This window comes from Oncorhynchus keta, chromosome 21 (genome assembly GCF_023373465.1).
Source record: "Oncorhynchus keta strain PuntledgeMale-10-30-2019 chromosome 21, Oket_V2, whole genome shotgun sequence".
In the NCBI taxonomy this organism is placed as follows: Eukaryota; Metazoa; Chordata; class Actinopteri; order Salmoniformes; family Salmonidae; genus Oncorhynchus; species Oncorhynchus keta.
Genome location: NC_068441.1, coordinates 38,456,201 through 38,471,140, shown reverse-complemented (window position 1 = coordinate 38,471,140; position 14,940 = coordinate 38,456,201). Strand labels below are relative to the sequence as shown.

The 14,940-nt window shown below is 44.2% G+C and overlaps 1 protein-coding gene across 4 annotated transcripts in view; it reads right to left on the bottom strand.

Moving 5' to 3' along the window:
- rhobtb3 (Rho related BTB domain containing 3) overlaps positions 1-14,940 on the bottom strand; it is a 47,504-nt gene that overhangs the window by 12,513 nt on the left and 20,051 nt on the right. For 3 of the 4 annotated variants that reach the window (XM_052473865.1, XM_052473866.1, XM_052473863.1), the window contains exons 4-10: positions 11,656-11,813; positions 10,894-11,002; positions 9,094-9,498; positions 5,496-5,638; positions 4,712-4,821; positions 3,531-3,700; positions 2,301-2,467 (exon numbers count right to left, since the gene is read on the bottom strand). In XM_052473865.1, the coding sequence (XP_052329825.1) occupies positions 2,301-2,467; positions 3,531-3,700; positions 4,712-4,821; positions 5,496-5,638; positions 9,094-9,498; positions 10,894-11,002; positions 11,656-11,813 (1,262 nt within the window). The remainder of the gene's footprint in view (positions 1-2,300; positions 2,468-3,530; positions 3,701-4,711; positions 4,822-5,495; positions 5,639-9,093; positions 9,499-10,893; positions 11,003-11,655; positions 11,814-14,940) is intronic. The other variant, XM_052473864.1, reaches the window with a different exon arrangement.

The following is a 14,940-nucleotide window of genomic DNA, read 5'->3' as shown; positions in this document are numbered from 1 at the left end:
GACATAAGGAAGTGGATGGCTGCAAACTTTTTACTTTTAAACTCGGACAAAACAGAGATGCTTGTTCTAGGTCCCAAGAAACAAAGAGATCTTCTGTTGAATCTGACAATTAATCTTAATGGTTGTACAGTCGTCTCAAATAAAACTGTGAAGGACCTCGGCGTTACTCTGGACCCTGATCTCTCTTTTGAAGAACATATCAAGACCATTTCAAGGACAGCTTTTTTCCATCTACGTAACATTGCAAAAATCAGAAACTTTCTGTCCAAAAATGATGCAGAAAAATTAATCCATGCTTTTGTCACTTCTAGGTTAGACTACTGCAATGCTCTACTTTCCGGCTACCCGGATACAGCACAAAATAAACTTCAGTTAGTGCTAAATACAGCTGCTAGAATCCTGACGAGAACCCAAAAATTTGATCATATTACTCCAGTGCTAGCCTCTCTACACTGGCTTCCTGTCAAAGCAAGGGCTGATTTCAAGGTTTTACTGCTAACCTACAAAGCAATACAAGGGCTTGCTCCTACCTATCTCTCTGATTTGGTCCTGCCGTACATACCTGCACGTACGCTACGGTCACAAGACGCAGGCCTCCTAATTGTCCCTAGAATTTCTAAGCAAACAGCTGGAGGCAGGGCTTTCTCCTATAGAGCTCCATTTTTATGGAACAGTCTGCCTACCCATGTCAGAGACGCAAACTCGGTCTCAACCTTTAAGTCTTTACTGAAGACTCATCTCTTCAGTGGGTCATATGATTGAGTGTAGTCTGGCCCAGGAGTGGGAAGGTCAACGGAAAGGCTCTGGAGCAACGAACCGCCCTTGCTGTCTCTGCGTGGCCGGTTCCCCTCTTTCCACTGGGATTCTCTGCCTCTAACCCTATTACAGGGGCTGAGTCACTGGCTTACTGGGGCTCTCTCATGCCGTCCCTGGAAGGGGTGCGTCACCTGAGTGGGTTGATTCACTGATGTGGTCATCCTGTCTGGGTGGGTTATGTCATGGCGGAGATCTTTGTGGGCTATACTCAGCCTTGTCTCAGGATGGTAAGTTGGTGGTTGAAGATGTCCCTCTAGTGGTGTGGGGGCTGTGCTTTGGCAAAGTGGGTGGGGTTATATCCTTCCTGTTTGGCCCTGTCTGGGGGTGTCCTCGGATGGGGCCAGTGTCTCCTGACCCCTCCTGTCTCAGCCTCCAGTATTTATGCTGCAGTAGTTTGTGTCGGGGGGCTAGGGTCCGTTTGTTATATCTGGAGTACTTCTCCTGTCCTATTCGGTGTCCTGTGTGAATCTAAGTGTGCGTTCTCTAATTCTCTCCTTCTCTCTTTCTTTCTCTCTCTCGGAGGACCTGAGCCCTAGGACCATGCCCCAGGACTACCTGACATGATGACTCCTTGCTGTCCCCAGTCCACCTGACAGTGCTGCTACTCCAGTTTCAACTGTTCTGCCTTATTATTATTCGACCATGCTGGTCATTTATTAACATTTGAACATCTTGGCCATGTTCTGTTATAATCTCCACCCGGCACAGCCAGAAGAGGACTGGCCACCCCACATAGCCTGGTTCCTCTCTAGGTTTCTTCCTAGGTTTTGGCCTTTCTAGGGAGATTTTCCTAGCCACCGTGCTTCTACACCTGCATTGCTTTCTGTTTGGGGTTTTAGGCTGGGTTTCTGTACAGCACTTTGAGATATCAGCTGATGTACGAAGGGCTATATAAATAAATTTGATTTGATCAGTCAGGAAGATAAAGCTTGGTCGCAAATGGGTCTTCCAAATGGACAATGACCCCAAGAATACCTCCAAAGTTGTGGCAAAATGGCTTAAGGACAACAAAGTCAAGGTATTGGCGCGGCCATCACAAAGCCCTGACCTCAATCCTATAACACATTTGTGGGCAGAACCTATATAGCGTGTGCGAGCATTGAGGCCTACAAACCTGACTCAGTTACACCAGCTCTGTCAGAAGGAATGGGCCAAAATTCACCCAACTTATTGTGGGAAGCTTGTGGAAGGCTACCTGAAACATTTGACCCAAGTTAAACTATTTTAAGGCAATGGTACCAAATACTAATTGAGTGTATGTAAACTTCTGACCCTCTGGGAATGTGATGAAAGAAATAAAAGCTGAAATAAATCATTCTCTACTATTATTCTGACATTTCATTTTCTTAAAATAAAGTGGTGATCCTAACTGACCTAAAATGGGATTTTTACTAGGATTAAATGTCAGGAATTGTGAAACTGAGTTTAAATGTATTTGGCTAAACTTCCAACTTCAACTGTATATCTCACACACACGCACAAACCTTAGCTCTGCGGAGAAGGCGGATCACACTGATGCCGGTTGATGCCAGCTCTCGGCTAGGCATGCTCTGGAGGTAGGCGCATACACACACCTCACACAGGTGCTGCAGACGCTTCACCTGGTACATCTCTGCACAGACCAGCACGGCCATGGCCTGCAATACACTGGCTGGACACACACACACACACACACACACACAGTCAAACATAGTGGAACCTCGTTTAGAAAATGTTCATACTCATGCACAAATTTGATTGTAAATTGTGGTTGAAATGCACACTTCTGATTTATAACACACACACGCCGCTGTACTGTCATATCACATTAACCAACTGGGAAACATATCAACCCCAAGATAACATCACAAACACACAAAATCCCTCCCCCTTCAAACAAATTGGCCTACATTACTATCCATCATATCGTAGTGTCACGGTGTCCACTCCAATTGCTCTTGATCTTCCCCCAGCCTGTCAATCATTTTGGGGGAGCTGTCAGTCAAATCCCTCTGGGGCTTATGAGATACTGTTAGTTCCATCTGAGAGTGCAAATCCACCGCCATTAATTTTCCCAGCCTGTACTGAGCAGCACTGAGGACCTGGGGCATGTTCACTGACAGGTTGCAGATAGAAATACATCTTTATCTTAAGTTTAGGATTCTGTTCTCCTGGGTTTGTAAGCTTTTTCTCCTGCCCTGCTGAATCACACCTGCTTCTAGAGAATCAACTGCTCATAATAATGACCTTAATTTTCTGAATCCAAGTGTTGGTTAGAGCAGGGTTTCCCAAACTTGGTCTTGCGTCCCCTCCTGGGTGCACGTTTAATTGTTTTGCCCTAATACTACACAGCTGATTCAAATAACCAACTCATCAAGCTTGAAACACTGAGTGAGAGTAAGGCTGCAGCAAAAGCCTGCATACTCCGTAGCTGTCCAGGAGGAGGGTAAGCCACCCCTGGGCTGTGTGCGAAAAATTCTTGCTTCATCCGTCCTTGTTTCCTCAATTACTCACACTCCCCTCATAGCACATTGGTGAAGAGGATCCACAGTCCCTCCCCCGGACCTCCCCTTCCAATGAAATTGGAAGTGAGGCGAGAAATTGAGGAAACAAGGGCGGAGGAAGAAAGAATTTGACAGCTACCGGTAGTAGCGTTTTCATACACAGCAGTCTAAAGTGGGTGGGCCCCGGCCTATAATGAGCCTGTTTTTGTTCCTGCACTGCAGTGGACCCACCAGGACAGCAGGTGTCAGTGTAAAGGTACTCCAGGAAGGAGAGGAAGGTGTCAGAGGAGACTCCGTGGATGGGCACCACCCGACTCCGTGCCTCCGCATACTTCCCGCTGAACATAGCCGCCATGACATCACAGCGGGCCACCAGGACCGCCCGGTGAGCCGGTAACACACTCCCTGAAACACAGTCTGTTTTTAAGTGTAATCCTTATTTTGACAAACTTACTGAGAATTAGAATCCATTATCCTTTATACAGTCTCCTTCACAGCAAGACCTCGGGGAGAAGTTGCTGGAGGAGAGAGGTTGAATGGCGGTTTTCGGTAACATGTTGCTAATTGTTTCCCTGACATACCCCAGTTGTAAGAGGGAAGGTTTTCACGATACCGCTGAGGATAACAGCTACAGCTATTGTTGGTTTCTTGTACTTTTCTGACAAGCTTCCACATTACAGCTTCACATCAGCCAATCATATCTACTGAATGATCTTCTCATACACAGTCTAGGTGCAAGGTGAATTGAATCTAAAACTGTCATAGTTATGAATTGATGCCTTTCAGGAATGGGTCATTTTAATTAACCCAGACCTTATGACCGCTATAGAGCATGACATAATGGTTGTCTTGAAGTATTTTCCATCTAATGACAGGCATTGTTACACTCATGAAAGTACTCTCTATAGTTGGATGCAGCGCAGGTGAAGCAAATTTGACATTTTGAAGTGTCAGGAGCAGAATGAAAATGCATTTCATTATATGGGTTATTGTAAATGATTGCTAACGCACTTGGAGCTTGGCGTCACCATGCAATAGTTTCTCATTGTTAAAAAGAAAAATGTACAGTTGCTGCATCAAAGGCATTAAAAATGTGCACACACATCTGTAACATAATATCAGGAGATTTTTAACATTACTGAGTGTTTATACCCCCAAAAAGATACAATAATTGCACAAAAAATACATGATTTGTACATACATTTCTAAAGGACCTTCTAGCACTGTGGTTATTGTATAGCAAGTGCATGTCATACGAAGTACCCTGAATTATGTTGACGGCATTTTCTCTATTCGGTGCAATAATATGAAATTGACTGACTCCCTGAGAGCCCCAATGAAGGAATCAGCTAATCATGTTTAATAAAAAAAGGTGACCTGGCACTACATGTAATTGTCTGGGATGTGTGAACTTGCCTTGCACCATAAAAATTACATCAGAGTAGAGAGGAGAATTGAAGAGGTTGACCAGAGACTGAGGACCAAGCTGGGCGGCCCGGGCGTTGGGCGTGTCCCTGGGACCCTACAAACATGCACAGGAACATGTGTGCACAAACACAAACCGACACACACACACACAGCGTGGGTTAAGTCTGAGAATTCCGCCACTGTAGGTGTTTACAAGCATAAGTGCCATTTCATTCAGAGCTTCCATATCCAGCTCCCCAGTGGCATCAAAATAGCCTGTCTAACAGCCTGCCTCAGCAGCTGGTAACTCCACTGTCTCTGGCCTCACTGCCAAGACCGCCTCAATGGAGCTGGCTAATGCTGAAACAGACTGGCAGGCAGGCTCGCTTCCAGAGCAGTCTGCATATCAAACTCATGGCTTCATTATGCTGCATTTTGTTATAACATCGCATGGATCATTGATTTTCAGCTGCTTAGTAAATTCCACTGATGGTTTGAAACCAAACATATGAAATGCTCCTTGATAAGAACTAGTGCAAAAGTGACACTTCGTTTTTGATGGAATTGAAAAAGAATGAACTCAACCCTCATCACCAGATCTAATTATTACCCTGCATGTCACGTCTCCTGATGTTAAGTTCCACATCACATTCCCTTGGCTCAATCTGAGAGTTTAACCTATCCCAAATGAATCATTTAGTGCACTGCTTTTGACCAGAGCCACATATTGTGTTATATCGGGGTTAGGGTGCGTGCGTGCATTTGTATCTGTTCAAGCTTCTAGGTCACCTTGTCTCTGCCCAGGAAGGAGCGGATGCGGTCCATGAGTTGAGCCACGGCCAGAGAGTTGTTAAGCTTCTCCCCCATGGCCTCCTGGAGGTGCTCCCACTCCCACGCCCCTGGATCACACCAGAACCACAGACACACAAACACTCATATATACCACAGAAACAGACAGACATATATAAAAATAAATATATAAATATATTCTTTAAAAAACAAGGACATTTTCTAAGTGACCCCAAACGTGTGTGTGTATAAATTTGGGGTCACTTAGAAAATGTCCTTGTTATTTAAAGAAAAGCAAATTTTTTTGTCCATTAAAATAACATCAAATTTATCAGAAATATAGTATACAGAAATATAGTAGACATTGTAAATGACTATTGTAGCTGGAAACGGCAGATTTTCCTACATAAGCGTAGAGGCCCATTATCAGCAACAATCCCTCCTGTCTTTCAATGGAAAGTTGTGTTAGCTAATCCAAGTTGACCATTTTAAAAGGCTAATTGATCATTAGAAAACTATTTTGCAATTATGTTAGCATATGTTAGCAGAAAATGGTTGTTTTGATTAAAGAAGAAATAAAACTGGCCTTCTTTAGACTAGTTGATTATCTGGAGCATCATCATTTGTGGGTTTGATTATAGGCTCAAAATGGCCAGAAACAAAGGACTCTCTTCCGAAACTCGTCAGTCTATACTTGTTCTGAAAAATTAAGGCTATTCCATGCAAGAAATTGCCAAGAAACTGAAGATCTCGTACAACACTGTACTACTCCCTTCACAGAACAGCACAAACTGGCTCTAACCAGAATAGAAAGAGGAGTGGGAGGCCCTGGTGCACAACTGAGCAAGAGGACAAGTACATTAGTGTCTAGTTTGAGAAAAAGACGCCTCACAAGTTCTCAACTGACAGCTTCATTAAATAGTACCCGCAAAACACCAGTCTCAACTTCAACAGTGAAGAGGCGACTCCGGGATGCTGGCCTTCTAAGCAGAGTTCCTCTGTCCAGTGTGTGTTCTTTTACCCATCTTAATCTTTTATTTTTATTGGCCAGTCTGAGATATGTCTTTTTCTTTGCAACTCTGCCTAGAAGGCCAGCATCCCGGAGTCGCCTCTTCACTGTTGACGTTGAGACTGATGTTTTGCGGGTAGTTATTCAATTCCATTCTGTTTCTCAAATATCCCCACTTTCTCTCACACACAGGCGTGCATGTGAGCGCACACATAAGCAATTCACAGAGATGCCATTTAGACAAATACATTTAGCTGCAGACACACATACACACACACACACACACACACACCGTATGCTCAGACAGTCACTCTTCCTTACATGTATGTAAAGGCATGAATCAGCCAGGTCCCAGCTTGCCAACTTGAGCACTACAGTAATCGCTTTCCATAATGAATGAGAAAAGCCACAGCCAACACACACACACAAATACACACAACTTCTCCCTCAACGTCAGCACGACAAAGAAGCTGATCGTGGACTACAGGAAACAGAGGGCTGAGCACACCCTCATTCACATCGACATGGATTAAGTTGAGACGGTCGAGAGCTTCAAGTTCCTCGGTGTCCACATCACTAAGGACCTGTCATGATCCAAACACACCAACACAGTCGTGAAGAGGGCACGACAACACATCTTCCCCCTAAGGAGGCTGAAAAGATTTGGCATGAGCCCTCAGTTCTACAGCTGCAACATTGAGAGCATCTTGACTGGCTGTATCACCACTTGATGTGGTAACTTCTCAGCATCGGACCGCAAGGTACTACAGAGGGTAGTATGTACGGTCCAGTATATCACTGGGGCCGAGCTCCCTGTCACCCAAGACCTCTATACCAGGCAGTGTCAGAGGAAGGGCTTAACATTTTTCAAAAATTCCAGCCACCCAAGTCAAAGCCTGTTCTCTCTGTCACCACACAGCAAGCTGTACCGAAGCGCAAAGTCTGGGATCAAAAGGCTCCTGAACAGCTTCAACCCCAAGCCATCAAACTACTGAGCAATTAAGTAAATGGCTACTCAGACTTTCAGTTTTCCACTCCTATCTACAGGATCAAAAGTATGTGGACAGCTGCTCGTCGAACATCTCATTACAAAATCATGGGCATTAGTATGGAGTTGATACTCCCTTTGCTGCTATAACAGCCTCCTCTCTTCTGGGAAGGCTTTCCACTAGATATTGCTGCGAGGATTTGCTTCCATTTAGCCACAAGGACATTAGTGAGGTTGGGCGATTAGACCTGGCTCACAGTCTGCGTTCCAATTCATCCCAAAGGTGTTCGATGGGGCCAAGGTCAAGACCTTGCTTTGTGCACGAGGGCATTGACATGCTGAAACAGGAAAGGGCCTTCCCCAAACTGTTGCCACAAAGTTGGAAGCACAGAATCGTCTAGAATATCATTGTATGCTGTAGCGTTAAGATTTTCCTTCACTAAAACTAAGCCTAGCCTGAACCATCAAAAACAGCCCCATACCATCATTCCTCCTCTACCAAACTTTACAGTTGACATCCAGGCAGGTAGAGTTCTCCTGGCATCCTGCCAAACCCAGATCAGTACGATGATACGATGGTGAAGCGTGATGCATCACTTCAGAGAACGGGTGTTCAATGATCCAGAGTCCAATGGCGGCTAAATTTACACCACTCCAGCAGATGCCTGGCATTGCACATGGTGATCTTAGGCTTGTGTGCGGCTGCTTGGCCATGGAAACCCATCGAACAGGTCTTGTGCTGACGTTGCTGCCAGAGGAAGTTTGGAACTCAGTAGTGAGTGATGCAACTGAGGACAGACCATTTTTACACGCTATGTGCTCCAGCACTCCCATCCTGTGAGCTTGTGCAGCCTATCACTTTGTGGCTGAGCCGTTGTTGCTCCTAGACTTTTCCACTTCACAATAACAGCACTTACAGTTGACTGGGGCAGCTCTAACAGGCCATAAATTTGACAAACTGACCAGTCGGAATAGTACCATTCCATTCTATGACGGTACTATGTTGAAAGTCACTGAGCTCTTCAGTAAGGCCATTCTACTAACCATGTTTGTCTATGGAGATTGCATGGCTGTGTGCTCAAGTTTATACACCTGTCAGCAACAGGTGTGGCTGAAATAGCCAACTCCACTAATTTGAAGAGGTGTCCACGTACTTTTGTATATATAGTGTACATGTACATTGATTAAAGTAAATCACCTAATCTAACCTAAATGTACATACTACCTCAATCATTCACCCAACTACCTTGTACCCCAGTACACTGACTCGGTACCAGTGCTCCTTGTATACAGCCTGTATATAGCCTCGTTATTGTTATTTTATTGTGTATTTTGTTATTTTCTTTTTATCTATTTGATCATTTTATTTCTAACTGCATTGTTGGGAAAGTATACACTTGTTGTATTCGGCACGTGACAAATACAATTAGTTTAGAAACACACAGAATGGAGACTGCAGATAGTCGTAGCAGTAGATTTCATACAGTGATGGTAAATTATCCATGATAAAAGAAGACAACATTATCTCACTTCGCTACAGCCTCGCTCTCTATCTCTGCTCCACGTGCTTATAGCGAACAGCACTTGAACCAGTAGTTTACCTCGGTAGAGGAACATGAGCGTCTCCCACAGGCACAGGCACAGCAGCGGGTCCTTTACCACCAGGCGTGATAGCCGTCCAGCCAGATGCCCATCAGGGCGCAACCCATCCTCTTTGCCCAGACCCCCATCCCAGGTGGAGAGCAGTGATGGGGGTCCCCCGTCTCCCCGGCCGTCCCCCCGGCAAACGCAACGCGAGATGGGCCTCTCCCTGGCCTTGGGCCCCAGCAACAGCTGTCTGAAGTAGGGGCTGACAGCACAGAGGACGGCGGCGTGCCCCCAGCCCAGCTCCTTCCCAGAGTCCCCAGCGTAGAAGGCTACATCGGCAAACTGGACGCCGCGCTCCAACAGCCACTGTAGGTCCTGAGAGAAGCTGGACTCCTCCACTCGGATGGGGGGAAGACGTGCTGGATGGATGGAGAGAGGGAGAGAAAGAGAGAGATTAGAGAGTTGGGCGAGGGGATGAGGGAAAAGCAGAGTATTAGGTGGAAGGTAAACAGAGACAGTGTTAAGGTAAATCAATGTCCTTATAATCCTATTTATGCTTAATCCACGCTGCACCCCTGTGCACCTCATCACTTTTTTATTGACACTCAGTTTTGGCCTGGTTTACAGGAAAGCTTCTCCAGGAATCAATGCACTTCATATTTAATGGATGTTGCACGACAGAGCGAGAGAGAGTTAAGTAGAGTTGGACGGGCCCCAGGCAAGCCAACCCATCCACCCACCTACTTTGGCAGTGCTGCCCTTCGCTGTCAATCACCAAGTCAAAGTTCATCAGACATAGTGGCTAAATGGCAAGGCTGCTATATTTAGTAAGTTTACTGTAGCTTAGCCGTGTGCTCTGTACATGAACACAGATGGGTGTAGTATGTGTACTACACATTCACAGGAATAAACAAACAAAGAATGAACACTATAGGGTGAGGGGCTGACTAACAGATCATTCTAAACTTTGATAAAGCAGTGAAAATGTGTGTCTATATTGAGAAAAGGAAGCAAATGTACACTCAGTTTGCTACAACCAAAATGTGATCATCTACTGAAGCTTAAAATACAGCGGCAAAGTTTCAACCAACATGATATGATCTTGGTCAGGTCACCTGTATAATGATGTATTTTCACTAACCTTCAGTCGAAGATCCCATTTGGGCAGGAAACTCCCCAATTATTTATTCAGCTCCTCTGGCATGTTTGGATATGCGCAATTACTCTCTTTTCATAATTCCTAATTAATCCCATGAGCTAAAATAGTCCTGATATTCTCATCTCAGATCTCACAGACCTTGAATCTATGCAAAATAAATCCCCCAAAAGTAAGGTATCTATTAGATTGGTCCAGCTGTAGAAATGTTGTAGTTTGACTATTCTGTGTCTACTATACATTTGGTTAAAACACCCAACTGTGTAAGTGATTGGTTACAATGTAGTCACATACAGTCGGGTGAATATCAGAAGAAAAAATAGATGTATAATTCAAAACATCTCGTAGCATGTTTATAACAACAGTAGCATGTGCAGGGAGAACAAGAACAGGTTGAGAATTAAACCCAGAGGAACATAACAAGTAAAGTTGATATAATAGAAAGGGTTGAGAATTATACCCTGAGGAACATAACAAGTAAAGTTGATATAATAGAACGGGTTGAGAATTATACCCTGAGGAACATAACAAGTAAAGTTGATATAATAGAACGGGTTGAGAATTATACCCTGAGGAACACCACAAGTAAAGTTTATATAATATACGCATAGAACTGATTTAAAGGTGCCCTATTCTAGTATTACAGTCTCTCTCTCACCTGGTTGTTCCAGATGAGGGGGGCGGGGCTCATTCAGCTTGTTGCCTCGCCTCTTTTCTGGACGGTCGTTGGCCTTCTGCTTCAAACATTGAATCATGAAGTACTCCAGCTGAATACAAATACAAACACACCCTAGTTAGCATAAACATACACACCAAAATAAAATGGTGACACAGTTAATTTTATAATCACACTGCATCCAGTCCCATTTTTATCTCCACTATGGCCAATAACATAATACTCTGCCATCTACATCAGGGATGAGCAAATTCAGTCCTCGGGGGCCGGAGTGGTGTGACACTGTTTCCCGACCCCTAGCAAACACAGCTAATTGCATTCTATACTGAAGATCATATGATTAGTTGATTAATGGGGTTAGGGGCGGCAGCGTAGCCTAGTGGTTAGAGCGTTGGACTAGTAACCGGAAGGTTGCGAGTTCAAACCCCCGAGCTGACAAGGTACAAATCTGTCATTCTGCCCCTGAACAGGCAGTTAACCCACTGTTCCCAGGCCGTCATTGAAAATAAGAATATGTTCTTAACTGACTTGCCTGGTTAAATAAAGGTAAAAAGAAAAAAAGAAAAAAGAAAAAAGAAAATTGAGTTAGCTGGGGCTGGGGCGAAGGTTTGACACCAATCAGGCCCGTGAGGCCTGGCATTGCATCCCTGCTCTTCATCATCAATGATGAATGATAACATTGATCACACACCAGTCATAAATCACACAATGATAATTTCATAACTGGCAGATGCCGACACTCACCACGCTGCCAAAGTAGCGGCTCACAAAGACATGGTTGAGGGAGGGTAGCTCCAGATAAGTGGCCCCCAGGTCCCTAGAGAGCTGCAGGCCCTCGCTGTGTGGGACACAGCTGCTCCAGTCTGATGCACATAGGGGGCATGTGCAGGGGGGCCCCTCATCTAGACAGTGAGAGGACGGGAGAGGTGAGACAGGATGAGATGTACCTGCTCTAAATGTCCACCACATGAGGCTGCTGAGGGGAGAACAGCTCATAATAATGGCCGGAACAAAGTGAATGGAATGACATCGAACACATGGAAACTATGTGACATTTGATAGCATTTCACAAATTCCGCTCCAGCCATTACCACAAGCCCGTCCTCCCCAATTAAGGTACCACCAACTTCCTGTGATGTACACAGTGCTCAAAAACACGGTACCACCCACAAAACTTCCAGCAGAAAATCTCACGATTATATTTTATCCATCATAGATAAGCACATACTGACATTCAGATGGATTTACAATGCATGCATAGGCATACCCTGCATATGCATAATTCAGCCTACATGCGGAGAGACAAAGTCAGAGAGCGAGAATATAAAGAAAAAATTACACATCTATCAGCATCCTAAATGTGTACTTGTAAGCACAGCAGTGTTCTAGAATATTGGACCGTTCATACTTTTCAAATTCTCAGTGGGGTTTAGCAATTTCTCCAACAGTCACCCCATTCAAATTAATAGAGGACACGTACGCAGAGCCGCGTTGGTTGGGATTTTTGGGGAGGTGTGCGTTTTGGGCTTTTGAGTCCCTTGCGGATGGTGGACTCAGAGCCATGCAGCTATGTCACAATGGGAAGCCGGATTATCACATCTCTGCGTCTGTGGACTCTGGATTACATTTAAGAGGGAAATGTAGGGAGAAGTAAAAAGATGTGATGAAGGAGCCAGAGAGCGAGACATAGTGGGGCGGTCTGCTCAGTGCCAAATGCAAGGAATAAATCACTCTGCTAATAAAACTGCAGGCATAGAGTGAAAGGTAGACACTGTCTGTTGTGTGTGTGTGTGTGTGTGTGTGTGTGTGTGTGTGTGTGTGTGTGTGTGTGTGTGTGTGTGTGTGTGTGTGTGTGTGTGTGTGTGTGTGTGTGTGTGTGTGTGTGTGTGTGTGTGTGTGTGTGTGTGTGTGTGTGTGTGTGTGTGTGTGTGTGTGTGTGTGTGTGTGTGTGTGTCAATGATTTTGCCCTAAGTCACCTAACCAAGGCAACAGGAAACAACTGCACGCAGCTGTCATCCGCCACATTCTTTTGGGGATAGCTTTAGCACAGACAATAAAGCAGCGAAAAAACAATACAAAAACACGGTGTCAGATCCACCACCATCCCACAAGACCCCTCTCTCACCACCAAAGAGTTATCAAATACTATTATCATCTTGCAATGAAGCTCTGGCAAGATCTTAAAGCATCTCACCAAGCTAAAAATAACCCATCATGAATGTGGTGTATTCGTTTACACCACTGAAATAAAAAAGATGGGGACACAGAAGCATAGACATTAAAGTGGGCATGATGGTTAATACTTTGCTAGTTTAACACCACTGACCTGGGTAATACCAGGTGTCACTGTACCACTCAATGTGTGTGTGGGTGTCAGGGTTTGGACTTTGCCTACTTCTTTCTTGCACCAGATTATGCTTGGTTTGTTTGCTGTTTAAACCACGAAGACACATTACTTAGATGCAAAAGCCTGGGGCCTGTTTGAGATTTAATCATAAAATGAGAATCATCCTCTTAACTGAAAAGACAAATCCACTCCTTCAGCCATTTCCTCTGCTCCTACCATATGTAATGTAGCCATATTTTCAAAAGACACAAAATGCTATAGATTATATTTTTGGATGATATTAGTTTAGTTTCAGTTTATTGCATCGTAACAGAGTTATGTCAGATGGCATTAACATGGTTGGAAGCAATAACCTATTATGACTGGTGTGAGAGGCCTCAAATCCAGTCAATGTCGTGTTTCTAAAAGTGCTGTGATGGAACCATTGACTGAAATGGATTGTAAGACTGCTGAACAAAACTTCCCCATTCACTCATTATACAAAATGTAATCTTTATTTAACCAGGCAGGTTAATAAAGACAATGGCAACCTGGCATGTGGTAAGTCTGCTAAATGACTTAAATGTAAATGTAATGTAAATGTAAGTACATGGCAGTGGAGGATCCTCAGATGAGGAAGGGGAGGACCATCCTCCTCAGTGAATTTAATAAAAATAAACATTTTAAAACATTTAAAAACTTTTTAGATAAAACCATACTAAATATAATCACGTCACTAAATAATAGATTAAAACACACTATTTTCCAAATAAGGTCTGCAGTAGCCTCAACAGCCCTCTACAGGGTAGCGCCATGCTGTAGCCGGAGGACAGATAGCTTCTGTCCTCCTCTGAGTACATTGACTTCAATACAAAACCTAGGATGCTCACGGTTCTCACACCCTGCCATGGACTTACACTGTAATTATGATAACTTCCGGAGGACGTCCTCCAACCTATCAGAGCTCTTGCAGCATGAACTGACATGTTGTCCACTCAATCAAAGGTTCAGGGAATTAATCTAGTACTGAAAGCATAAACTACAGCCAACTAGCACTGCAGTGCATTAAATGTGATGAGTAGTTGACTCAAGGGGAGAGAAAGAAAGTAGTTGTGCAGTTTTTAACATGAATTTATTCCTAAATGAAGGAGAAGCAAGCGAGAGAGAGTGTGTAATTTTTTTTCAGTTTCACTCCCAAAAGATAGAATTTGTAGATAATTTACCCTCTTTCTGGGACTCACCCATAAACAGGACCAAACCTGGCCTGCTGAAGAGTGACGGACTCCATCCTAGCTGGAGGGGTGCTCTCATCTTATCTACCAACATAGACAGGGCTCTAACTCCTCTAATGCAGCTAGCTAGTTTAGCCTACAAAAACACCCTGCTCAAACAGAGGGATGTTATGTTAGCTAGCTGGCTATGACTATCCAACACAACACTGGAACTGTTCCAAGTCAAGGTAAGCTTTTGGTTTAACTAATTTATTGCCACCAGGGCCTACCGGTGTAACTGCTTGCTGACTGTATACTGTAACATTACTGCATGATTGTAGTGAGTTCACGAACGCGTTAGTTCTATTAGCTATGCTGACTATGACGTTACTTTAGCTAATATGGTGACAACGACAACTTGCAGACTTGTTTACGTGTTGCTGTGCGTTTTGTTGCCAACCTTACTTTGCTACCTGACAACTTTACGGTTTT